General features: G+C 40.4%; 1 protein-coding gene across 12 annotated transcripts in view; it reads right to left on the bottom strand.

The window, feature by feature from the left end:
• The window catches only part of lyst (lysosomal trafficking regulator), a 131,191-nt gene that overhangs the window by 20,927 nt on the left and 82,645 nt on the right, over nucleotides 1-27,619 (bottom strand). For 9 of the 12 annotated variants that reach the window (XM_057847853.1, XM_057847852.1, XM_057847858.1 and 6 more), the window contains 20 exons: nucleotides 25,775-25,941; nucleotides 25,295-25,447; nucleotides 22,942-23,103; nucleotides 22,381-22,572; nucleotides 19,111-19,322; nucleotides 18,819-19,028; nucleotides 15,301-15,477; nucleotides 15,153-15,229; nucleotides 14,895-15,083; nucleotides 11,159-11,304; nucleotides 10,996-11,092; nucleotides 10,849-10,910; nucleotides 10,664-10,719; nucleotides 6,684-6,836; nucleotides 5,874-6,118; nucleotides 3,620-3,686; nucleotides 3,386-3,542; nucleotides 2,863-3,003; nucleotides 2,563-2,780; nucleotides 2,256-2,486 (listed from right to left, as the gene is read on the bottom strand). In XM_057847853.1, coding sequence (XP_057703836.1) covers nucleotides 2,256-2,486; nucleotides 2,563-2,780; nucleotides 2,863-3,003; nucleotides 3,386-3,542; nucleotides 3,620-3,686; nucleotides 5,874-6,118; nucleotides 6,684-6,836; nucleotides 10,664-10,719; nucleotides 10,849-10,910; nucleotides 10,996-11,092; nucleotides 11,159-11,304; nucleotides 14,895-15,083; nucleotides 15,153-15,229; nucleotides 15,301-15,477; nucleotides 18,819-19,028; nucleotides 19,111-19,322; nucleotides 22,381-22,572; nucleotides 22,942-23,103; nucleotides 25,295-25,447; nucleotides 25,775-25,941 — 3,112 coding nt within the window. The remainder of the gene's footprint in view (nucleotides 1-2,255; nucleotides 2,487-2,562; nucleotides 2,781-2,862; nucleotides 3,004-3,385; nucleotides 3,543-3,619; nucleotides 3,687-5,873; nucleotides 6,119-6,683; nucleotides 6,837-10,663; nucleotides 10,720-10,848; nucleotides 10,911-10,995; nucleotides 11,093-11,158; nucleotides 11,305-14,894; nucleotides 15,084-15,152; nucleotides 15,230-15,300; nucleotides 15,478-18,818; nucleotides 19,029-19,110; nucleotides 19,323-22,380; nucleotides 22,573-22,941; nucleotides 23,104-25,294; nucleotides 25,448-25,774; nucleotides 25,942-27,619) is intronic. The other 3 variants (XM_057847864.1, XM_057847863.1, XM_057847862.1) reach the window with 1 other exon arrangement.

Consider the following 27,619-nt stretch of genomic DNA (forward strand, 5'->3'; position numbering starts at 1 on the left):
GTATCGGTCCTGAAAAACCCATATCGGTCGATCTCTAGCAAAAATCATTCAGTCATTGGACGGGGTAACACAGTAAAATATGGAAGTAAACAAACACAGAGCTCCAAAGTACCACAAACATGCAAACATATTTTTTTTTATCCGATTACAAGCGTTTGCGTGAAATTAGCCGACGTACAGCTAACTTATGGCTGCAACTAACGATTATTTTCACAATCAATCGGACGATTAATTAAATGATTAATCGGAAAAATGCCACTTCCTTCAATTACCTTCACAATTTGCCTTGAAGTTGTTTCGGGATATTGCAAGTACAGTGGTATGAAAAAATGTATCTGAACCTTTTGGAATTTTTCACATTTCTGCATAAAATCACCATCAAATGTGATCTGATCGTTGTCAAAATCACACAGATGAAAAAACTGTCTGCTGTTACTTAAACCACCCAAACATTTATAGTTTTTCATATTTCAATAAAGATAGTATGCGAACAATGACAGAAGGGGGAAAAATAAGTAAGCAAACAATCAAATGAAATGTTTTGTTCCCCCCCCACCCCCTTTGGCAGCAATAATTTTAAACAGACGCTTCCTGTAGCTGCAGATCAGTCTGGCACATCGATCAGGACTAATCTGATTGTACTCTACAAAACTGCTGTAGTTTAGTCAGATTCCAGGAATGTCTGGCATGAATTGCTGTTTTTAGGTTATGCCACAGCATCTCAATGGGGTTCAAGTCTGGACTTTGACTTGGCCACTCCAGAACGTGTATTTTGTTCTTCTGAATCCATTCTTCCATTAATGATTGTAACTTGTCCAGGCCCTGAGGCAGCAAACAGCCCCAAATCATGATGCTCCCTCCACCATGCTTCAAGATGGGGATTAAGTTTTGATGTTAGTGAGCTGTTCCATTTTTCCTCCACACAGGATATTGTGTGTTACTCCCAAACAATTCAACTTTGGTTTCATCAATCCACAAAATATTTAGCCAAAACGTCTGTGAAGTGTCCAAGTGCCTTTTTGCGAACATTAAACGAGCAACAATGTTTTTTTTAGACAGCAGTGGCTTCCTCCGTGGAGTCCTCCCATGAACACAACCAACGCCATAGTTTTACATATAGTCGATGCGTGCACAGAGATATTGGACTCCGACAGTGATTTCTGTAAGTCTTTAGCAGACACTCTAGGGTTCTTTATTACCTCTCTGAGTATTCTGCGCTGAACTCTTGGCGTAATCTTTGGTGGACGGCCACTCATTGGGAGATAAGCAACACTGCCAAACTCTATTTGTAGACAACTTCTCTGACTGTCGATTGATGAACACCCAGACTTTTAGAGATGGTTTTGTATCCTTTCCCAGCTTTATACAAATCAACAATCCTTGATCGCAGGTGTTCAGACAGCTCTTTTGACCGAGCCATATGTACATCAGACAATGCTTCTCATCAAGACATTTCTTACCAGGTGTGTGTTTTATAGTGGGTAGGGCAGCTTTAAACCACTCATCAGTGATTGGGCACACGTCTGACTTAAAATGTTTGGTAAAAATTGGTTCCAATTGCTCTTTACATCTCCTTAGGCGGAGGGTTCACTTATTTTTTCCCGTTCTGTCATTGTTTGCATGCTATCCACATTAAAATAAGAAAACCTATAAATGTTTGGATGGTTTTAGTTAAAGCAAATACTGTATTTTTTTTATCCATGTGATTTTGAGAAAGATCAGATCACATTTGACGGTGATTTTAGTCAGAAATATAAGAAATTCCAAAAGGTTCAGATACTTTTTCATACAACTGTAGCATTGAAGACAGAATGGATGACTATTTCCTTCAACTCTATCGATTATCAAATTAATTGGGAACCAATTTAAGAATCGATGTGGGGTCCTAAACGATTAATCAGTTATCAAAATAGTTGTCGATTAATTCATTACTTGTTGAACCTCTATGCTAACCGCAGACTGTGATGCTATTCAAACAACATTTCCTGGCTACGGAAGCCTGTTACGTGCAAAACGTTGTGTGATTTCTGCAATGGTCCGGACCATGGTGCAGTCCGTTCCACAGCTACAGCGAACCGCACCACGGTCTGCTTGGAAGCGAACCGAGACCACCTCTCCAGCGAGGTCTCGGACCGGCTGGTCCGCATCAGAGTTTGCTAGCTTGCGCACCACGAAATTTATTGGTTTGGTCCGGACCAAACAGGGCAGGTATGAATACGCCCTTTAGTTGAGTCAATGCATGGAAGGCGGTTTACCGGACAGATGATCTCCTTGGCCTGCTCTCTGGTTTCTCTAAAAGCGAGCTGAACCAGGAGACCCATGGCGGCCGGCAGCTCGCCCTCCATCATGAGCTTAGGACCGGCCCTGCTGATGTGGGATGCGTTGAAAAGCTGCCTGGGAGTCTGTCCGTAAGTCTTGATCATGGTTTCTAGTGCTCGTCGCTGAACTGGATCTTCTACCGCCGAAACGTCCATTCCAAAATAGGTCTAGGGCAGTTGACAGAAAATAGCTGCATAAGAATAAGTCCTTCATTTTCAATTCAACGTGATGAGGCGTTCTCACAGCCGGGTGGAAGACGTTGATAGCCTGGACCGCAGCTTTGCCTTTCTGCTTGAGTCCAAACACCAAGTCGATCCACTGACACAGCGTTTGAGAAACCTGGTCTGACTCCAGCGCCTGACGGTGAATCAGGATGAAGAGACGCGGATCGTTCCGTGCCCACGGAGGTAAATTCACATGGTTTACCCTCTCGCTGTTCTGACGAACCCCAAAATCAAAACCTGTTGAAGAAACAACATGCTTTGAGAAGGATTTTCGGGTGAGAATTTCAGGAGCTTTTAAAGTGAGCATAAACATAATGACCCTCTCTGTTGACCAAGAATTCTGGGAGATAGAAGAACTCTGGTATGAGCTCCTTCACATCTGTCATGGACTCATAGGACGAAAGACGCCACGTGGTGTTCATGGAGTGAAACGTCCGGTCCGGGATATCAAAGCTCTGATCTGATTAAGACCAAAGACAATCTAATTACAAACTCGATTCAGAGATTGGAACGACGCCCTTTGGTGACCTCGGACACAGTCGCTCGCTGAATACATTTGCGGTCACATGAAAAGACGTCGCTGAGAATCACAAGAGAGATTGGATGAATGAAAAAAGTAATTACGCGAGAAGGGAAAAAATGAGATGAAGGACAAACATAAAAGACAAAATAACCTTTCATGGCTGATGTAGCACACTGTTGGATGCGTGCGCTAAAAGCATTACCAGTGAGATTCCAACTACTTGCTGCTTTTAAAGAACCATGAACACTACTCTCAACTATAAACACTGTATAGAATAAAACACTTGGCGACTCTGCCAAGACTAAAAGCAGTAACTCACCCTGGTAGGCTAGAAACATCTTGGTAAAAGGCGGCATTCGGACCAGGAAGTGCAGTACAGTGCCGCTGTTGGAGTAATGAGAGCCATAGTGGTAAGGCTGGACGGGAGGCATGGGATCGTCCTCCCGGATTCCCTTCCTGTACTCCTCTTCCAAATACTTCACAAGAAAAACAGATATTTTTTGTCTTACCAAAACTTTGGACGTCAAACAATTGGATGAAGGACAGGTCTTACTCTGAAATTATCCACATAGCGATCTTCTTTCTCTTTTGACTGGACGGCAATTGGTTTGCTCAAATTCCTGAACGGCAGCGCAGGACAAAGAAACAAAGTGAGTGTTTGACAATGAAATTAAATATACGATAAAAATGTTTCGCTTCTTATCCTTTTGTGATTCATAGGGCACACATACGAAAGGAAGGATTGCGTATTCAGGCCAAATTTTAACTTGTTGTTTATTTATTAAATGAGCATATTATGGTTGAAAAAGACACATAACATAAAAGACTATTTTAAAGGTGCTATGAAAGGCTACAGCAACTTTAAAATGAAAGCAGACCATACATAGAAAAGGCTTTATAACGAAATTAGATCCTAATTAGTCTTTCTTTCTCAGCTGCCTTGGCCCCACCCAGTAACAAATCTCCTAACAGACGATGATGTCACACCCAGAATGAGCTGTAGATTTTGCAGTCTGCTAGCATGCTATCCATAGGCTTTCAATTATCTTGTTGCTGTGTGACCGTGCTGTCATTCTGTCATTGTCATGCTGAAAGACCCAGCCACGTCTCATCTTCAATGCCTTGATGATGGAAGGAGATTTTCACTCATAATCTCTCGACACATGGCCCCATTCATTCTTTCCTTTACACAGATCAGTCGTCCTGGTCCATGATGTTTCCACCCCCACGCTTCACAGTGGGTATGGTGTTCTTCGGATGCAATTCAGTATTCTTTCTCCTCCAAACACGAGAACCTGTGTTTCTACCAACAAGTTCTATTTTGGTTTCATCTGACCATAACACATTCTCCCAGTCCTCTTCTAAATTATCTCTAGCGAACCGCAGACGGGCCTGGACGTGTACTGGCTTCAGCAGGGGGACACGTCTGGCAGTGCAGGATTTGAGTCCCTGGCGGCGCATTGTGTTACTGATAGTAGCCTTTGTTACTGTGGTCCCAGCTGTCTGTAGGTCATTCACTAGGTTCCTCCGTGTGGTTCTGGGATTTTTGCTCACCGTTCTTGTCATCATTTTGACACCACGGGGTGAGATCTTGCATGGAGCCCCAGATCGAGGGAGATTATGAGTGGTCTTGTATGTCTTCCATTTTCTGATAATTGCTCCCACAGTCTATTTCTTTACACCAAGCATTTTAGCTTTTGCAGATTCAGTCTTCCCAGCCTGGTGCACGTCTACAATTTTGTCTCTGGTGTCCTTTGACAGCTCTTTGGTCTTGCCCATAGTGGAGTTTGGAGTGTGACTGACTGAAGTTGTGGACAGGTGTCTTTTATACCGATAATGAGTTAAAACAGGTGCCATTAATACAGGTAACGAGTGGAGCCTCGTTAGACCTAGTTAGAAGAAGTTAGACCTCTTTCATAGCCAGAAATCTTGCTTGTTTGTAGGTGACCAAATACTTATTTTCCACTCTAATTTGGAAATAAATTCTGTTTTTTTTCCACATTCTGTCTCTCAGGGTTAAGGTTTACCCATGTTGACGATTACAGGCCTCTCTAATCTTTTCAAGTAGGAGAACTTGCACAATTGGTGGTCGACTAAATACTTATTCGCCCCACTGTGCTTTGTAGTGCAGCACTATAAAGCTAGAAATGATCAATTCTGGTTGTGGTTTTACAACCAGAATTCGTGAGGGGAAAAAGTAGGCGTTCCTAGTGACATTGCTTTAGATGGAATGAAATGGTAAAAAAAAAAAAAAAAAAGCCAGATTTTAGTGCCAAATTTGCTTTCTACATTTAAATTACATTAGTCAGTGTTATCAGTAATGCATTATTGTAATGTGATTACTTTCTTTTAGTAACGAGCAGTCTAGCGCGTTCATTTTTCCAAACCAGTGATTTGATTAGTTTCCTTAGTGTCTGTGTTACTATTTTGTTATTACCTCATAATGTATGCAGAATGAAAAATACTGTAGTCATGTACGAAAAGCATTTTGAATGGAAAATGCTAGAAAGGTTCCGTACATGTTCGTTTCCATGTTAACCGCTGATAGTTACTTCCTCTTTTGTGCTTGAAAGGCTTGAACTACTTCAGTTGTGTGTAATGAATCTAAAATATATGAAAGTCTTAATGTTTATCAGTATATTACAGAAAATAATTAACTTTATCACAATATGCTAATTTTTTCAGAAGGACTATTATAAGTCGCACCTGAGTACAACTCGCAGGCCCAGCCAAACTATGAAAAAAAGGGCGACTTAAAGTCTGGAAAATACAGTGCATAGCAAAGTTCAAGCAAAAATAGCACTGACCTGTAGATATTAGGGTCTTGCAGATCCAATGTTTCACTGGTGTAATCTCGCAGGATGAAGGGGAACACCGGGTACTGCATGAGGTCGTTGAAGGAGCGGCCAGCGTGCTTGTTAAGATGTGTGAGATACTCAAAATTGGAGATCTGCCCCGAGCCCCATAGCTGCGTGAGTGCTGTAATGTTGCCGTGCTCCAGCAGGTTGGGCAGATCAGATGTAAGAATGTTGTGGTACACGTCGTCACGGAACTTTGGAGAGGAAAAATCCCAAAACAAATTGACATCATACATCAGTATAAGACTCAGAAGTGCTAATGACAAGTTCACCACGCTGCCCACTAATAAAATATTTAGTTCCTTTAGGACCATAATCTTAAAACGCTGGATGCAAGACCAATTTTACCCTTGAGTGGTTCAATCACTTTCCCTATTAAAATACCCACCAATGGAGAAAGCACTTTTCAGTGAATGTAAAAAAATCCAATAATGAAGTTAGGCCACCTTGGGCTTTTATTGCACAGCTGATCTTGTGGTCGTTTACTAGTTCTATATTTTATCTTTTTACAAGTTAAGAGATAATACCAGCCTCTAAAGAATCATTTAGTCGCTCTCTGCCTCTGCATTTTTTAAAATAGTTTTACCAAATAATTTCATTATACTTTTTTGTCCTGCAATTGGTTGGTGACTAGTCCAGGTTGTACTCTGGATTCGAGATAACGCTTCGATGGCAATGCGCTATAAATAATTGATGGACGTGTGTTTTAATCACATTTTTAGGATAGCTGATGGTATAGCACAATGAGCACTATTTTACCTTGCTGTTGTCAAAGGCTAAGAGCAGCGTTCGACCGTTGGTGAGGAATATCTCCACGGCGTTGTCTCTCAGCTGCCACCATCGCTTGTGCACCTCTTTGATCTCCTCATAGGTCCAAGAAAAAGAGGGTGCCTCTGTCTCACCATGAAGGCTCTGTTCAACAATGTTGGACAAGTTACTTCCAAAACTGTCTTTTGAAAACAGAAAGCCAGATCAGCGAGAGAAGCCGAAAGTTTGATTAAAAAATTTAAACAGTCTTGCTCCTTTTTTCTCACAAAAAATGTCATGTATTGATGTAGATTTATATATTTTTTAGTCAAAACTTCACAGCTCATGTTTTTCCCAACAAAAAAGCTGCAACGACTTGCCAGGTCATTTTCAACCTAAATTTTTATTTCAGTAACTGATTAACAAACTAAATTCTCATTTACTCTTATTGGCTTTCAACTCAGAAACACAAAAAAATCTCAGTTGATGGACCACCCACACAAGAGAAAACAAAAATCTCCATTTGTGGTCACTATTTTGACAGAAAAATCAACAGGATATGATTCTAAATAAATAGGAAGTGACCAAGAAATGTTGCGTAGTCAACAGGAAGCTACCCAAAATCCTCAGAAGTTTATCGACCTCCTTGAAAACATTTCCGAGCAATTTCTGGATAAATTTATTAGTTTTTCAAAATAAACTTTTGTTCTCTTTCACTATATGTGTATTAAATCTATATATTCAGTATTTATTTAGGAATTTTTTTTAAATTGAACTATTGAAATAAAAGTTTTCCATAATATTCTAATTTACATAAAATCACCTGAGTGTGAATTTATTTTATATTGCCCACAAAATGATTACTGCTCTGATATTTCTTATTAGAATGGTCATACATTACAGCAAAAAGCTAATCTACCGTATTTTTCAGACTACAAATCGAACATGAAGTTCGAAGTTGCACCAGCAAAAAAATGCTCAATGAAGAGGGAAAAAACATATATAAGTCGCATTTTTGGGGAACTCTATTTGGTAAAATACAACATCAACACCAGACATTTCATCTTGTAAGGCAATTTAAAATAAAAAATAGCATAGAGAACAACAGGCTGAACAAGTGTACGGTATGCTAACGTTGCATGACGCATAAACAACTAACTTAGAACGTACCAGGTATGTTAATGTAATATAGCTCTTAACAGGTAATCAGATAACTATAGCATAAAGAAAATGCTAACCAGCAAATATGATATAATAATGTGTAGAGATGTCACGATCCGATCACGTGATCCGAAATCTGGCCATTTTTCAGAGGATCGGAATAGGGTGAAAGGCTCGGGGTTTTAATACAAAAATATATACTGGACTGTCTCAGGAAATTAGAATACACAATATTCTAATTTTTTGAGACAGTCCTGTGTATATATACAGGACTGTCTCAGGAAATTAGAATACACAATATTCTAATTTCCTGAGACAGTCAATGGCCAGATTTCGGATTTCCTGAGACAGTCAGGAAATTAGAATATTGTGTATTCTAATTTCCTGAGACAGTCCTGTATATATACACAGGACTGTCTCAAAAAATTAGAATATTGTGTATTCTAATTTCCTGAGACAGTCCAGTATTTATGTTTTTCTGCTTCATGCACGTAAAGCCTATCACTCTCCCTCCTGCTGCTTTTCTTGGTCATCAGTGCACTGGAGTTTGCTTGTTAATGTTAACGATAATTGACAGGCGTTGGATCTTTGATCTTGCCAGAGAAGCTAGGGAGCGCTAGCTTAAAAGGCGCCGAATGTGTCAATTATTGTCTAGCTTGTTAAACACTCGTGTTAATGTGGTGCGGCAACTCATTGTGTGTGTAAATGTTCTTTGCAGCATGAGCGGATTTGAGTGGACTTACTTAAAGTGCGTACGACAGGAGAAAAAAAGTCTTAAATAGCATTATTATGTGAAATAGAATTATATTTTGAGATGATTCGACTACATACAAGAATTTAGCAAAGCGCAGATGACGAGAAATTAGTCTTTTAATCTGCCGGTTAGCCACGCCTACCATTATAGAGCTCTCGCGTCCCCAACAGTTGGATGACATCAGCGGGAGATTGGGCTCATCGGTTTTACTATTCAGCCCATCGAGGGGGAATTATTCAGAGCGAGGAAAACCCGATGAAGAGAGCCACAAAATGCCATTGTTTCAGTCTCTCTACTCCAATATTTTTCCCAGGATATTCTTTTTATCCAAGTATTTTTCCTCAATAGCTAAATAAATGGCATGGTCATGACAAATAACAGTCTTGTGCTAAATGGAATATGAAATAATCAAAATATATTTATTCAGGACGACATGGCAAAATTACTCAATAATGGTCAAAACTGTCGACTTCACCTTTACTGTCGCACCTCCCGAACGATATTTTATTGCACCTACGGCGGGCTTTTGTCATTTCCCTTCCCCGGCTTCGGAGAATGTAAACAAACCAAGAGGCATGACAGCTAGCTGACATGCTAACCCGAACCAAGTGATGTTTCAAAGCTTCGAAGCGGAAAATCCCACATAACTAGCCCGGATCATTTCACATGACGGCTGGGTGGTCGATTGTCTTCGCTGATCGGCAACCCACCCAGCTGCGAACAAGTTGGAGTTCGTCGTTCCCCTGCTGAGGGCAGAGGGCTCGTTTGCGGGGAAGCAGCTGGACAATGACCGCCTGACAAACCGGTCGACGTCGAAGGAGCGTGTAGATGCCAAATGGTTAACACGAATATGGCAAAATAATGGTTTACTACACCACGAAGTCGTAAACAGCGAGAGACTCATAGGAGGGCGGCTGCAGTTGTTATGCAGCTAACATGACAATATGTGTATGAGGAGAGCTTTTTACATGCCCATCCATGATCAAATGTAATTAGTCCTTTATTTAAAGAAAGTTCCAAGTGTTTACTTTGTAATCACTGTATTCGCGGCTACTTTTAACACAAAGTTGCAATTTCTGATCAGTTGGAAAATTTAACAGAACACCGGGCACATGAAGAGGGCAATAAGCCGAGTATAGTGCTCTCCCGGCGGGGGAATGTGCGACAAGCCGCCGGTCGTCGGCCGAGGGGACAAGGGGGATGTCAGTCACAAAATGCAAGCCATCTACATATTAAAATGATCCCAGTATTTGACATAATACAAAACATGATATTTACTCACTTCCTCGTAAGTCCCATGGTCCCACAGTAGTAGGGCTTGTTTTGGCCAATATCCACCGGTGAATGGGAACCTTTTGAAACCCCAAAAAGGCGCACACGCCTCTCCCTCGTACAGCAAGATTTTTCTGCAGCCGTTTGGCTGGCGTGATGCGAAAAAATAAACGGTTTAATCCGCAAAATCAGCTGAATCCTTAGTCCTTCTCATACAACAGTACGGCTGTATAGCGAAGAGAGGACTCCTTCTCCTGTACACGTCACAGCGCCCTCTTCCTTAATGCAAGACCGAAGCCGGAAGTCTGTAATTTTTGTAGTGCGGGATTAAAAAAATTGAATAAATATATCGATCGCTTTTTCACACATCCAAGGGGTCCATTTTATTCAGGAGCATAAAATACCGCGAAACAAACATGCTTTTTCGTGTCACAGGCACTTTAATGAAGTATTTAATTGAGACAAGTAATTTTCTACGTTATTCTTGTTCAAAAATTATTCGGTGGGACAGTAACATGCCTAAAAAATAATTCTTGAAAATCACTTTTTTTGTATCAGATCGGGACTCGAGATTGGCAGATTCTCAAAATCAGGTAACTCTGACTCAGGCATAAAAATATGCGATCGGGGCATCCCTAATAATGTGTTAAAAATAATTTAACACATAAATTGCTCCAGAATTAAAGTCACATTCCCAACCAAACTATGAAAAAAAAACCGACTTATAGTCCGAAAAGTACTGTACTATCATTGTTACTTTTTCACTCACATACATCGCATAGACAACTGCAGCCCTCAGGCTTACCTGGCCGTCATGAGCGTCTGCAGCATTGTCCTCCACAAAGTACATTCCAGACTTTCCTGTGAGAGTGCAAGGCTAGTGAGATTAATGCAATTTGAGAATTACAAACGATGACTAACTCCCATGTGTGTGAGCACAGACCACACACATTCCTTAGCGCACTCCACTCTTGGCACACTTTATCTTACCTAGAAGCAGCTCCCCTGCTGTCTCCCTGGAGGGGGCCACACTCATGCAGCGCCTGGTAAACCTGCGTGTCATAAAAGGGTATATCTTATCACCACGGCATCTGAATAAAGGAGCGATGTAAATTTTTAGAGCAAAACAGCTTGTACCTGATGGGTTCGCTTGTGGCTTTGTCTTTCACAGTGGAGGAGAAAGATGAGTGTGTCTTATCCTCAAAAAGGAACGACAGTGGCGGTTTCACTGCATCTAAACAAGGCAACTAGGTCATATTGAGATACATGGCAAACTGAAAAACTAATTTGAATTTTTCACCTTCAGGTTTACGTCTGTCTTTAAGCAAGTATTTGTTTGGAATGGTGAGGTAGCATCTTTGTAGTCGCCGCCGCTCACGGTTTGGCCCTTCCGTTGGGTCCAACTGCCAGGATGTAGGGTAGGATGTTTGGTCGTACCAAACCGCACTGGAACAACGCAAAACAAAAGTAATGTCAAAGTAGAAAAGAATTACTTAATTAACCACCATCTGTTTGCTATCGCATGTATACACTTCAGGATCACACGCAGCTGAGCCACAGCACCATCATCGGTTATGTTTACATGGATACTTTTATAATAAACGCCTGATCGGAATAAAAAGGCTTCATTTGGAAAATATTCTAACCCGATCCAGCCCAAGATTCTATTCCGAACGAGAGTGGTAGTTTATGTTGATAGATAATCTGATCGGCGTGAATGAAAACAGTTTATTTCCAAAATTTCGGAACAAACCATCTTTACCGCCAATGTCTATGACCAATGTTTCCTCTAATGTGCACGCGTGCGCAATCGCGCACTGATTGCACTGAGCACTAAAGAAAATCTATGCAGAGCACAAAATAAAATTAAACAGAAAAGACTTGTAGCGTCACTAGGACTACTATCGGCTCCGCAGTGACGTGTCAGCGCAACACTCCTATTGGTGCGTTCGATACGGCAACTCTGCGCTTCCATTGGTGAGTTACTGACACCACGTGGCAGCAACCTTTTGGTATCTCACGATACAATACGATTTGCATACAAAGCGCACGACAATGATGATCTCACGATATTGGGATAGAACGATTATCGATACCTTGGTCAGGAAATCCTTCTAGCATAGTCAACAAAACAACTAATTGAAGGGAATAGAATCTTTTGTCATATTTACAGTTTGACTGTTTGTATTACTCAAACCCACCCAATATAAAATAGTTTAAGAAAAGCAAGCAGAATATATCTGATATTATGAACAGTTGGAGTGATTACATCTGGCACCGCCAAGACAACGGGCAGATAAGGACAGAAAGATACAGGACGCCTTGTGACTACAGAAGCCCAACGTGTGCGTCATGCAGCTGACAGAGCAAGACTGACTCTGACAACCAGGTGATAGGCAAGACATCGACAAGCACCACAAGTCTGCACCAGCAAATCCCACAATCAGCTCTTTCGGACAGTCCAAAACAAATGGCGGGACATCTTGTCCTGCCACAAGGAACATCTGATACAGAGCAACCCGCGACCGAAAGGTGACCACTCAGCTCTCACTTGGCGCTGAGGATGGCAATATCCTCAACTCTCGTTGCCCCGACAACAGTAACGACCGAAACTCTCCCGCCCAACCCACAACCGAGAATAATCCTAAACAACGTCCAAACACAGCCCTTCTTCCAGACCACAGTCTGCCTCACCAGAGCCTTTAAAAGAATGTTTAACTTATCGTTGTCATTTTTCTCTGGAATCTTTTTTGACTTGTGATATGGTGACGTTGGATCCGGTTTGCCTCCTCGCCTGCGTCTCTCTGTGCTGTATGATTGCGACCGACTTAGAATAAATTGTCAACTTGTGTTTCGAAGCCTTTTCCAGCTTTTAAAATGGAGTCAGTACATGGAGTTAAAACTAAGGTGAACGCGCTGAGTTTGGCCTTTTGGCCGGGTTGTCGGATTTTCTCCAGCCCGGGTCGTTGGAATTCCGCTAGCGCAGTTCTGGCGGTTTGGCAGGCATGATTCCCGCAATCTGGCTAAAAGGTCAGATAACTTCATAATAAACTGAAAAACAAACCATCATCCTTCTGCTGTTTATCAGTAGTAGACGTCCAATCCATTTGAACTGGGAGAGTGGCAGCGAATGAACCCCTCTGACTTCAGACGGGGCCCTCCCACTTCTATGGCCGTCAGTGGCAGCCAATGCCAGGCAACAAGGTCATTTTGAGCCATTTCAGGTTATTATCTGTTGATTTTCAGTCACTTCTTGTTGATTTTGGGGCATTTCAGAGTCACTTACTGTTTATTTTGGGTTACAAAACAGGAAGTGACCCGGGAATGAATAGGCAGTGGAAGTGACCTGTTAATGCCCTAAAATGAAAAGAAAGTGACCTATAAATGACCCAAAAAGAGTGACTGTGAATGCTCTGGTTTTGAGTGAATGAACATTCATCTGCCCTTCCCGGTTTTAAGGGATTGGGCGTCGAGCGCGGTCAACAGCAGCCATAGGGTTAACTGAGACACTATTATGGTGGAAGATTTTGGTAGCAACTTGTTAGTTCCTTTTTTTTTTTTTTTTTTAAATTACCTCTTTTTAAAATGATATCTCGATTCTTGGCATGAGCGTATTGATCCAAAGTATCACGATACATCACCATTTCGATATTTTGTCATACCCTTTGTGTAGCAGAGTTAAGAGACGCAAATGCTAACCCCTTATCATTGCGAAACGCATAGAAACGAACGTGCTGCGACACTACACTCATCAAGCCAAAGTAAACAGGAAATGTGTTTATTTTTAAGATCGAATGTGGGAGTATGGGCAAATAAAAGAACAAGCGGTGAAACCTGTCCTGTAAAGCTGCTTAGACACAGAGAATAGGAATCTTGAGTGCTCTTATTGTCTGAACAGTTTTAATGTGGGAGTTTGATACACTTCCAATGTGGTTGTTCATTATGTTTTATTTATTATTCAATTATTAACTCACCCATGCCACCTTAACCAGGTCAAACTCTAAAATGTAACATAGTACGTATTTCATGAACCTTGAGTTTTTTTTTTTCATTTTAAGTGGGACAAATCAATTATATTAAAAGTATATTAATGAAAATTGCTGCTGTAACTTGATTCTTTTAATAAACCATGTAACTTGCTATAATGTAACGTTTTCAAAAGGCGTGATACTGGTGTGTGGCCACAGGGTACACATCTGATGTTGCTCACAGTGGTCCTTGGTGTGCTAAGGGAGCTTGTGCATCTGCTCATAGACATGAAAAATTAAAGGGAACATTGTCTATGACATGTTTTTCTTATATTTCCAGAAGCTAGTAGAAGCATAGTGAGCAGGAAACAGGGTAGTCTCAAAACTAAATTGGTCTGTATCCGAGACAAACATGTTCATTGAGATACTTATAAGCTCTTACAATTGTCGAAAGACCTGAAAAATGCAAAATAACGCTAATGTTTGTAGTAGAAATGGACGAAGTGGTGTATTTTTGACACGGAAGTCGCTCCGGCTTTTTCTACTACTTCCGGTATATTTGGTCAATCTGTGCATGTCAAAATAAATTGTTCCGACCAAAAATGTGATGCCTGAGTGCCCATGAAAACTGTGCAGCCAATCATGATTTTAATCCGAACACCGATCGGAAGAAAGAAATTTGTCCATGTAAACGTAGCCAATGATTAATTCAAACTAATTTTAATGCAACATATCATTAATCCTGCCTTGTCACACCCTAATCTGTCCTGTCTTCCCTCTTCCTGTCCTATTCGTTATTAGGTGTATACCCTCTCCACATGGTGTCCTCTTGGTAAATGAAGTTGTAATGAGTTTGTAAGGTAGCAAATGCATCCAATTATGTTTTTGTGTCACCATTCCTTCTACTCTCTGTCCCGATTTCCTTAATAAAGTTTGTGACTTGCTCTTTTTTCTTTGTGTTTACACTTTGACTTCCTTAGTTTTGTGGTTTTTGAAGCATTCTTTTCTAGTAAAGTGCTATGAATGATTAGCACAATTTCCCATTTAAACATCAAATTCTGTTATTACCGGTCATGTGTGAGTTGCTGCACTAGCTCCTGCCAGTGCCGACTGGCGCTCAGGTCCGTCTTGTAGAGACCTCTGATGTGCTGGATGACTTTTTTTCTCTCCATGCCTTGCCGGAGAGACACATTCTGCGTAATGTCTGCAGCGATTTTCGAAATGTCTTTGGACTTTCCGTCTAATCTTTGGATCAAGCTAAAGAGAAGACGTAAATGAGTTGGTAGTAAATTGAATTTGTAAATATTCAATTTACAATGTACTCACTTCTTTTGAGTATTGGTCATTTTCTTTTCCCACGCTGCCTTGCTTGAATTCTCCTCTGCTTCGTACTTTGATTTTTCCTATATAAAGTAAATGATGAGTTCTAGTTTGCATTCCCCCATGAATGCGTTACTCCTACGGAAACACTTGCCTCTTTCACTGCCTTGAGCAGATCCTGCTTGTGTGGCGTATTAGGTGGGATGCAGCGGTGACCACAAAGCTTGAGCGAGGTCATGAAAACACCCACAGCATTCTGCTCGTCTTTGGTCAGGCCGTCTTTGTGGTCGTGCAGCATTTCGTATAGGTAAAGTGACAGCTTGGGCCCGTGCTATGAGAAATGGGTAAACAGTGTTAATCCTACTTTTAAAACGAAATAAGTTACAGTTCCAAATTACTTCTCCCAAAAAGTATTGAGTTAGTAACTCAGTTACCTCATATTAAGAGTTGATGTTACTTTTCATATTCTACACATTATTACATTATACACATCTTACACATCAAAGATGCTTAAAATAACTGCTTGAAACGTAGGTCACGTTTTACTTTTTATTTTTTATTTCAACACCTATATAAAAGTGTAACGTTATTCAAACTTTGAAATGCTCTAAGAAAAAAAGCCTTTTAGTTTTTTCTGTTGTACTGAATTTGCACCGAACCGTGACACCCGTACTGAGGTACGTACTAAACCGTGACTTGTGTGTATTGTCACACCCCTAATATACAGTCATGTGAAAAAATTAGGACACCCCATGAAAAATTCAGTTCTTTATTGAGAAATATTTATATATCAATGTCTGATCTCGTTTTTCTTTATCTCTGCAAAAGAAAGTGATTTAATAGCAGGTAAACAACAAAACTAACATTGTTTCACTCATTAAACCAAATATATCCACAAAAATGCACATTCTAACTGAGGAAAAAGTTAGGACCCCCAAGCACCTAAAAGCTAGTGCTACCTCCTTTGGCTGAAATAACTTCAGTGAGACGCTTTTTGTAGCCATATACCAGTCTTTGACATAGGTCTGAAGAAAGTTTACCCCACTCCTCAATGCAGAATACTTTCAGCTGTGAAATGTTTGAAGGGTTTCTTGCATGTACAGCCCGTTTCAAGTCACCCCACAGCATCGCAATTGAATTAAGATCTGGGCTTTGACTTGACCATTCCAGGACTCTCAATTTCTTCCTGATCAGCCAGTTCTTGTTGGATTTACTGGTATGCTTTGGGTCACTGTCATGTTGCAGGTTCCAGTTTCGCTTCAGCTTTAATGTTTTCACAGATGATTTCCCATGTTCTTCAAGCACCCTCTGATACACGATAGAATTCATGGCAGATTCTATGATTGGGAGCTGGCCAGGTCCTGCTGGAGCAAATCATCCCCAAACCATTACACTTCCACCTCCGTGCTTCACAGTTGGTATGAGGTTCTTTTCCTGGAATGCTGTATTGGGTTTACGGCATTATGTCGAACAAGTGTTCTGGTGTCCAAATAATTCAATTTTAGATTAATCTGTCCAACGAATTATTATTCCAGAAGTCCTGGTCTTTGTCTACATTCACTCCGGCAAACTTCAGTCTGGCCTTCATGTTCTTCTTGGAGAGCAAAGGTTTCCTCCTTGCACACCACCCATGAAGTTTAAACTTGTGAAGTCTCTTTCTGATTGTAGAGGCAAGCACTTTCACATCAACAGTAGCAAGAGCCTGCTGTAGGTCCAGTGATGACATTTTATAGTTTTTGGAGACATCTTTTAGCATCTTGCGATCTGTTCTTGGGGTGAACTTGCTAGGACGGCCAGACCTGGGCATGTTGGCAGTTGTTTTGAATGTCCTCCACTTGTAGAGTATTTTATGGACAGTGGAATGGCTGATTTAATAATCTTTTGAGATCTTTAGAAATCCCTTACCAGACCCATATGCGGCTTTCTGAAGGCCTCAGACAGCTCCTTTGATCTCACCATGGTGTTTTCTCGCACTTCAACAGTCAGGGGCACACCAAACTAAATGTGAGGTTTAAATAAGGCAAGCCTCCTTTAAAACACTGGGTAATGTTGTTCTAATCCTGTGCACCTGATGTGATACCCATGTGTGTGATTTTAGCCATTTTAAGTGGGATTGACTGTGGGGTGTCCTAATTTATTCCTTAATAGAAATTGCATCTATTTAAAATTTCAATTTACAGAAAGTTAGAATAAATCTTTTTTTCAGTTTTAATTGTTTATTTCTAGTACTTGAATCTCTCAAGATTTTTTAAATTGATATTAAATATCAAAATTACCAAATATGTTAGAAAACATACAGGCTTTCATTGGGTGTCTTAATTTTTTCATATGACTGTATATAGGTATATTTTTCAATATGTAGGTGAGTCTCTGAATCTCCTGCCTCTCCTGTCTTTGCTCATTTTTTTTTTTTTTTTTTTTTTTTAAATATCACACGAGAGTCATGGATACGTCATTCAAGAAAAGTTTAGGGCAAGTGACTATTTTGGGTAATAAAAAAAAAAAAAAACAAAACATTACTATATTGTATAGTACAAGGACAACGCCAACTTGATTGTGATGATAATACACACTCAGCAGGAAAACAATACCTTATTTCCAATTAATTGTACCCACCTGGACGCTACTAACTGTATGTAAAAAAAAAATAAAAAAAATTGCCCGAGGGTTTCGCCACGCTAAATGCTAATGCTTACGAGAACGCGGATGCTATGCTAACACTCCAAGCCACGTAGCCAATCATCATCGCGTTTGCAACAACATCACCACCCCCTTCCTTTTCCCTCCCGCTCTGCTCGCTCCATGGCAGCTATGACTAAATCAGACAACTTGCGCTTCATTCAACCAAATTGCAGTAACGCGCCCCTTCACATCCTCAGTAACCAAGTCGTAAAGAAGGGAAAATTAATTAGATTACTCATTACTGGAATAAAAAAACGCTGTGTTGAGGTAAATCGCGAGAGGTTGAAAGGTAGATCTTGGACCAAAAAACAATGAGTACCCCTGCACTATATGATGAGAGTGAGCGCTAATATTTTTACTCAAAGAAAGTAATTAGATCATTAGTCACTCAGTATTAAATAGAGCAGGGTTGTCAAACTCATTTTGCAGCTATGGTTTTATTCAAAGGGCCTTTATGTTGGAATCAACAACGGATTAGCAAATGAACGGACATTTATTTTGAGAATTGATTCATCATTTAGAGACATTGTTGTGTTTCTTTTAATTAAACAAAGGAGATACAGTAAATATAGTCCTTTTATTTTTATTTATCTATTTTTTTTAAAGATTATTATCATTATTATTTTATTTTTTTCCAAGAAAAAAAGCAATAATTATTCTCTTGATTTCTATAGTCCTTAATCTGTCATTGAGGACTTCAGAGATTTAATTTTTGGAAGAAAGCTGAAGTCAATGCACATTATTAACTTTCGTTCAAATCACAAAATGATGTGGCCGGCCGCATCTGGCCCCCATCATGTGAAAAATGCTATTTTTAACTCATTTACTTGCATTAACGGCGAGACACATTCATTGAATTTGAACTGTGAGTGTCTGACATTACGTAATTACTGTTAGCCCACCCAGTCCAATTCGACTGGACGTCTGTTGCCGTCAATGGCGGCCAATAAATTAAAATAAAACGCAACAAAAAATGTTAATTCCAGATACCTCTAGACCGGGACTGAGGCTCTCCTTTAAGATATCCAAATGCCTAGGATCAAAAACAAATTCGAGTGCTTCCTTTCTGTCAGAAAGGGGACGAGCAGGACTGAGCGTGTGCACTAAGATGCGACCAATTTGGACCCGGAACGTGTCCCTGCACGACCACAGGATCCTTCGCCATTGCTGATGTGGAGCTCCTCCTCGACCAGTACTGCCCTGAGAATCCCAAATAAGGCATTTAAAATGAATCCAACGCAGCACTGAAAAGATCAGAATCCCAATGTGGATTAAATCTTACCAGGCTGATTTTGATGCCATCCATCATGAGTTTTAGAATGTCTTGTTGCAAACTCTTTTTGCTGGCAGGTGGCAATGTAAAGGGAGTAGGTGAGTGTGGGGCAGAGGCAGTGCTACCCTCTTCGTGTGAATTGTATCCCAATTCTGGCGTGAAAAGCTGTTGGTCTGGGGAGTCTGGGATGTTCAGCAGGTCAAATAAATCCTGACTGACATCTATAATGAAAAAAGCAAGTGGATTAAACCGAAAGTCCAATTTTACTTTTGTAGACACATACTGAAACACTTTTGAAGCACTTCCATGGCACCCTACAGTTGTAGTAATGAAATACCTGTGGATATGAAAAACGACTTTGTAAATGATGACTATGGAATGAAAAGAGTTTGTACTTTGCTAAAAATATTTTTTTGGTTTCTCCAATGCAGTTACTCAAATAGACATTTTCTAAACAATAACAATAAACTCAATGGTTGCCACTGACAGCGATAGACGTCAAATTACAAATTTTTTCTGACTATAAGTCATACTGGATTATATATCATATTCGTGGGGGGGGGATTCATTTTATCAGAGACCAAGAACAAACACAGGGATCCCCCAGTGATTTATAAGCCTGGTGGGCCAAACTGCTTTTCTTCCCTTCATTTTAACTTATGAATAACTCCGCCAACTTGTGTGTAAATTATACATACTGTACATACACAAATACACATATATTCACATTTATATCTATATACACACACATTTACACACATATATATACATATTTACATACAGTGTATCACAAAAGTGAGTACACCCCTCGCATTTCTGCAGATATTTAAGTACAGTATATGTTTTCATGGGACAACACTGACAAAGGGACACTTTGACACAATGAGATGTAGTCTGTGTGTAGCTTATATAATAGTTAATTTATTTCCCCCTCAAAATAACTCAAAATATAGCCATTAATATCTAAACCCCTGGCAACAAAAGTGAGTACACCCCTTAGAAACTACATCCATAAATGGCCAAATTGAGTAGTGCTTGACATTTTCCCTCCAAAATGTCATGTGACTCGTTAGTGTTACTTGGTCCAGGTGTGCATAAGGAACAGGTGTGTTCAAATTTGTAGTGCAGCTCTCACACTCTCTCATACTGGTCACTGAAAGTTCCAACATGGCACCACATGGCAAACAACTTTCTCAGGATCTTTAAAGACGTATTGTTGCGCTACATAAAGATGGCCAAGGCTACAAGAAGATTTCCAACACCCTGAAACTGAGCTGCAGCACAGTGGCTATGATCATCCAGCGTTTTAAAAGGTCCACTCAGAACAGGCCACGGGTTGGTCGTCCAAAGACGCTGAGGGCACGTGCTGGGCGTCACAACCAAATGCTTTCTTTGAAAGATCGTCGCAGGAGTGCTTTCACCATTGCAGCAGAGATTGAAGAGGTGGGGGGGTCAGCCTGTTAGTGCTCAGACCATACGCCGCACTCTACATCAAATTGGTGTGCATGGGTGTCACCGCCAGGAGGAAGCCTCTTCTGAAGGAAGGCCTCTACATAAGGAAGCCCGCAAACAGTTTGCTGAAGACATGTCAACAAAGCACATGGATTTCTGGAATCATGTCCTATGGTCTGATGAGACGATTCATTTTTTTGGTTCCGATGGTCTCATGCATGTGTGGCGGCGACCAGGTGAGGAGTACAAAGATAAGTGTGTCATGCCTACAGTCAAGCATGGTGGTGGGAATGTCGTGGTCTGGGGCTGCATGAGTGCTGCAGGTGTTGGAGAGTTACATTTCATTGAGGGAAACATGAACTCCAACATGTACTGTGAAATACAGCAGCAGAAAATGATCCCCTCCCTCCAGAAACTGGGTCACAGGGCAGTGTTCCAGCATGACAATGACCCCAAACACACCTCCAAGATGACCACTGCTTTACTGAAGAGGCTGAGGGTAAAGGTGATCAACTGGCCAAGCATGTCTCCAGACTTGAACCCAACAGAACATCTTTGGGGGATTCTCAAGCGTAAGGTGGAGGTGTGCAAAGTCTCAAATATCCGGCAGCTCCGCAACGTCGTCATGGAGGAGTGGAAAAGCATTTCAGTGGCAACCTGTCAAGCTCTGGTCAACTCCATGCCCAGGAGAGTGAAGGCAGTTCTGGATAATAGTGGTGGCCACACAAACTATTGAGAGTTGACATGTTGTATGTTAATATTGACAACTTTCAGTAAGGGGTGTACTCACTTTTGTTGCCAGGGGTTTAGATATTAATGGCTATATTTTGAGGGGAAAATAAATGAACTCTTATTATATAAGCTGCACAAGGACTACTTTTCATTGTGTCAAAGTGTCATTTTGTCAGTGTTGTCCCATGAAAAGATATACTTAAATATTTGCAGAAATGCGAGAGGTGTGCTCACAATGAAAAGTAGTCTATGTGCAGCTTATATCAGAGTTACACCCCTTACATCCCTACAGTAAATGTCCAAATTGAGTACTACTTTTCATTTTCCCTCCAAAATGTCATGTGATGTGAGTCGTTACAGGAGTGCTGTTGGCATTGCTGCAGAGATTGAAGAGGTGGGGGGGGGGTCAGCCTGTTAGTGCTCAGACCATACGCTGCACTCTACATCAAATTGGTGTGCATGGCTGTCACTCCAGGAGGAAGCCTCTTCTGAAAACGGTACACAAGAAAGCCCGCAAACAGTTTGCTGAAGACATGTCAACAAAGCACATGTATTACTGGAACCATGTCCTATGGTCTGATTAGACGGGCCGACTTTCTTGGAGTGTACTCACTTTTGTTGCCAGGGGTTTAGATATTAATGGCTATATTTTGAGGGGAAAATAAATTAACTCTATTATATAAGCTGCGCACAGACTACTTTTCATTGCGTCAAAGTGTCATTTTGTCAGTGTTGGCCCATGAAAAGATATACTTAAATATCTGCAGAAATGCGAGGGGTGTACTCACTTTTGTGATACACTGTACATATACTGTATATACAGTATATAAACATATAAATATAAACTGCATCTGAACATCAGTCACAGGCCCAGGCAAACTATGAAATAAACTATAAACTATAAATACCTATGAAATAAAAGTGCCACTTATTGACTGAAAAATATGGTAATTTTAACTTGGAGCGAATGATCGTCTATCGTCGACAATCTAAAATCACATCAAAACTCCAAGCACTTTGCGACCACCATTTAAATAATTCATTAAATCCCGCAAGCGGGCACGTATAATCAAAACAAATGATTCATTACTCTACCATGGTAAATGAGTCTGTTGACAGCAAGGACCACAAGCCTCTGCAGCCGTTGCACAAACTCCGTCTCACTAGCCCGAATGGGGTTTTCCTGGCTCATCCTCCTCTGCATCATCTGGTTGAGCTCATCACTAGCGACGGAACGCATCCTCATCAGTAGCGAGTCCGTTTGGGCCAGAGAGAAGCGTCGTCGTCCTGCGAGTATAACATGAGCGCGTGTGAGAAAGCACAACTGTGAGACTTGTCAAATAAACGCAGGCATGCTCTAATCGAGTGCAGTGAAAATAAATGCGTGTCAGAAAATCAATGCACATACAGAAAAAGCGTGAAGATTCAGTGATCAAAATACCATCTGCACAGAGAATGCTTAGCACTGATTTAGCTAAGCATTTATTCATCAGATACGTGCACACAGACAAAAGCACCAGTAGCAAAAGAAGGTACTGGGCGGATTAAAACCCCAAGTGAGTTGCAGATTAGAAGGGTTTGATTTCACTGCAACATTTGGAAACATGTCCCATGTATAGGACAATGTTCTCTGCTGCGGACCGTAGTCCCAGCTACCTGCGTCACAATGGAGCATGTAGGATGGAGACCCAGTAGGGGATGGGAGAGGGGAGTCCTGGGACAGGAAGCTGAAAGGAGAGGGCAAGGGGATCTGGCCGTAGGAGCAGTAGTGCTGCCTGGGGATGCGGGGGATAATGGAGTCTTTCAAGGCAATGGAACCTTTAAATTGGGATGAGGAGAGGATCAATCAACAGAAAAAGTGAATATGTGTAAAAGTGAATACCTACAGTCACGGATTAAAACAGTGATTCTCAAAATGTGGAAGGAGTACAGCCAGGGGTGTGCGGGGTTCTTCTAGTTGTATGCGAAAGAGTGACTAAATTAAATGTTCACACAATCTTTTTCAATTTACTACAGTGCATTTATCAATGAGAGCGGAATTGGATTCAACTTTATTGGACAAAAGATTCAAATCTTAAAATATATTTATTTATTTTTATTGCTTAAAAATTTTAGGCCGCTCAGAAGGAGGGCTCCAAATTTCTCTCTGTGTGTTCTTCTAGGTGAGGACACTAAAGCCCCATTCACAAACATATCCTGTTAAATTCCCGTGTAAAGTGACGCGTAATTTACTCGCGTCATTGCTTTCACGCATGTAGAGATATCCCGGCAATGATGCGGGTTGGACACTTTATCAAGCTTGTCCCATGTTGTCCACTGGCGCTATCTGTACGTGGAGGGCTGCTGGCGCAATTTTTATTACCAGGACATTACGTTATTTTTGGTCGGCATCAGCTGTCACAATGTTGGTCAAATGTTTTTTTTACAGAGCCGTTTGTGGGAGTGTTCCTAATGTCGTAACTGCAGCCAATTCAAGCTCATTAAGACTGTATTTAAGCCCAGGTGATCCAAGAGAAGGCTGCTGAGATATTAACTTGCTGGGTGGCATTTGACACCTCTGCCGCCATTGTTTTGAAATCCCCTACGTTGTGCTGATATTTGATTGTATTTGTTTTGTTATTTTATCAGCTCTCTCTCCCTATTGCTTAGGTCAGTATTATTGATCCCTGTCGACCTACTGTTATTCCCCCTTTTCTGCGATCGCATGTATTTTTGTTTGTATTTAATAAACCCTTGAACGCATCCAATCCATTGTTTTCTGCTTTGAGGTACAACCCTGTTTCCGTAGTTGCGGACCTTAACATCAGAAACAAAATAAACCACACATTTTCAAAGATGGGCGATGGACTCTCTTCCTCGGCTCGAATATTCAGTAGCAATTTAATTTTTTTCCCAAAGTTTTCAGTTTAACTATTTCCAGCTGGCTATGTTGATAATTGCAATGTTTGTTTACCGCTTTTCGTCTTACTGTGAAGAAAGAGGAAGTGACCATTTGTCCACCATGATATTTACGTCATCAGCCATCGTGCTATGACCCGGGAATTTAACGCTTGCTTTCACATAAGCCTCCCAGGATATTCCTGGGCATTATACTAAGACGTGACCCGTTAAATGTCTGTGTAATCTTAGTGTCAGTCAACCTGGGATCTTGCGTTCACATACAGTACAAGGGCTGGCCGTTTAAATCCCGGGATTTTCATGCTGTTTCGGCGTGTGTCAAAGGGCTCAACTAAAATTGTTACAGCACCCATATTCGTGGTCAGATAATAATGAAATTTGGTAGGTATGTTGACTGGATGTATATGCACCAATCTGCTATTTAATATGTTTTTGTCTGAGGTTTGATTGATTATTTGCAGACTTAGTGTTACCTGTAGGTTCCGAGTCAGCCCGTCAAGAGCAAGTGCGCTCTTCAGGTGTGCTTATCATGTCTGTGAACTGATGAAATGTTTAACTCGCAGCGTGGTCAGTTCATTTTCACTTGTTTTTATGTATACTTTGACAAAAAAGTGGGGTGAGGGGGTAAATAATCTCGATTTATGATTTGGGTTTTTTCCCCGTATTTTTAGGAACAACTTATAAGCATAACACCATTTAACTCAATTAAACACATTAGCATTTTTCCTCAGTGTTAATGTTGAAACTGTGGTTTGTCAAAATAAATACAACGTCAGCTTTAAAAAGAAAAAACTTTTTTTTTATTTTTTTTTTTACATTTTTGGCCTACTATGGATTTTAATTCATTGGCTGCCACTGACGTCCATTTCATTTTAACTGGGCGGGCTGGCTTCAATCATTCACTGCCCGCCTTTCCTGCTCAAAATGGATTCAACTTCTAGTGCCGTCAATGGCAGCCTTTAAATTTATGCTGGCCCTAATGATACTACTTGAAGAGCACAGTAATATTTGAGGTGTTATTTCCTGTTAAATGTTTGAGAACCACAGGATTAACACGATAAAACAAAAATAAAACAGTGGTCATTTTTCTACTCTCCAGTCTTACACTCACCTGCAATGCTCTTTCGTTTCTGATAAAGAGTGTGATGCGAAGAGTTTGGTGTATTATGGGAGCTGCTCAGCTTTTGAGGCGCCTGATTGGCCGTTGTCTTTATGAACTCAATAGCCGACTGAAGTACCCGAAACTGCAGAGCGACTGCCATCTCTGAAAAAATAACGAGAACAAAAAAAAAAACAATTTTGAACTATGATGTAAAACTGGAAAATTCGGTGGTAAAAGCCAATTAGTATGGGCCTCAAATATGGACATAATTGAGACATAACAGGAAGAAAATAATTAAGGACAAATAGAAAACCTTTTTTAAAAAAAAATAAAAAATACAGGCCTGTTGTTCAACTCTTCAGTTGTGCATAATGAGCCTTGATTTGTTCTGCGGCAGAGCATGGCAGCTTGATGTAGCGAGGGATGTACAGTACACTGAACACTGATGAATTCCGCATGTGCTTTGCATTTCAAAAATCCAGTCCTTACCCTGCGTACGCCGCATTTTGCTGGTTTGCATGTAACCGAGCAATGTAATGAGGTCTTCAATGATGCGGAAGTATTGGGACCCTGAAGAGCTGCAGGAGTGGATAGTAACAGCGACTAACAGCTGCTGGATGTCACACACGAGGAGCTTGTAATCATTCAGGGGAATGCTGCAAAATGAATAGTAGGAGTCAAGTCATATAATACGATACAAAAAATTGTGCAGGCAAACGAATTAAACAAAATATATACGAATGACTTGTAAATCAGAAACATTGGGAACGTTCTTCAACTGGAGGACATTTTACTTCCAAATAGACAAAGTACTAAAATGTGCAGTTTCTCAGTGAATGTTTTTGTCCCGACACTAAATCTAAAAATAATAAGACAAAAAAATGCTTGAAAATAGTTTAACCCTTTATAGGGCACTCATTAAACTCATTGGCTGCCATTGACGTTGTGATACAGAAACAGTCACAGCCAGTCCTCCCAGTTTAAATGAATTGGATGTTCATCGTTGTACAAGTAAATGGCAGGCAATAAGTTAAATACAGGTAGTCCCTGGGTTAGGCCTAGACATGTGCCAATTTCCGGTTTCAAGGTATACCGTGGTATAAAAAAGGTCAAGGTTTGAAATCCGCAAAAAATTTTCATAATACCGTCCCTGATGTATTAGTAATTTTTTATGTCCCAAAAATGCATGGGGAAATCCCTCGCTTAGAGCTGTGAGGCTCAACCCTCCCGCACTGGTTGCTGCTCAGTGTCAGTGAGTCAGCTGTGCTACACGATGGCTGGAGGAGGTGAAACTCCTTAACTTTTTCCCCATCGAAGAAAACAAAATCGCTGATATGGGAATACTTTGACAACAGGAACCGACATTCAAAACATGCTTGCGAAGGGTGGCTGTTGAGGAGGCAATACCTCCAATATGATTTTGCATTTAAACAAAATTAAAGGTTAGTAAACACTTTCATGAATGTTTCCCACCAGCTACGAGAAAACTCCAGTGTGTTTAGTGTGTCTAGCAGTGGTAAAACGTGTTTTTTTTTTTTTTTTATCTCTGGCAACTGCCTGTGTTGAGAAAGAGTGTGTGTATAACGTAAACATGATACGAGTCATACACACGTGCTTTTTATGGAAAATAGTTATTTTTGTTCTGATGGTAATAATGAGCTGTGGCTGTGGGTTTAGGCTCACCTAAAGGACTGCATTTATTGTAAATTTATTTAGAATATTTTGCTTTTTTTTTTTTTTTTTTTTTTAAATTTAATTTAACTTAACATACTTATGTTCCAATTTGCTAATATGTTTTGAAAAATAAAAATCCTGTTCAATGAAAAAAGTACAGTATTTTTTTTTGAAAACCGAGCTGTAATTGCGATAATGTGATACTGTGATATTTTGGCTTAAGGTTATCATACCATCAGAATATTATACCGACACATGCCTAGCTTACGACGGACCCGACTTATGTGATTTCGACTTTACGACGCCGGAGTCCCGTCTGCCATTTTGTCACCAGTGTTTTTCTTTTGTTTTTTTTGTCGCGTAAACAGTTGTAGGTGCCTAAAATAACATTTGGATAATTATTTATGTTAATTTTAAATCATTTATTTGATTCTATAAAATTAGTTGTTAATTGTTATTTAGTAAAAAAAAAGAATTGCTATTGTAATTCGGATTTGGTGGGACGGTTTTGTGACGTGATGTCGTACGATATAAGTTGGGGCAGCGTGCTACGTTCTTTATATCTACCTCGTTTTCCATCTATCTCATTTGCTCTTTTTTGTTTGTATTTAATATCAAGCCGTGGATTGATTTTTGTTGCATTATAGAACTGGAGTAAGG

This window comes from Corythoichthys intestinalis, chromosome 10 (genome assembly GCF_030265065.1).
Source record: "Corythoichthys intestinalis isolate RoL2023-P3 chromosome 10, ASM3026506v1, whole genome shotgun sequence".
NCBI lineage: Eukaryota > Metazoa > Chordata > Actinopteri > Syngnathiformes > Syngnathidae > Corythoichthys > Corythoichthys intestinalis.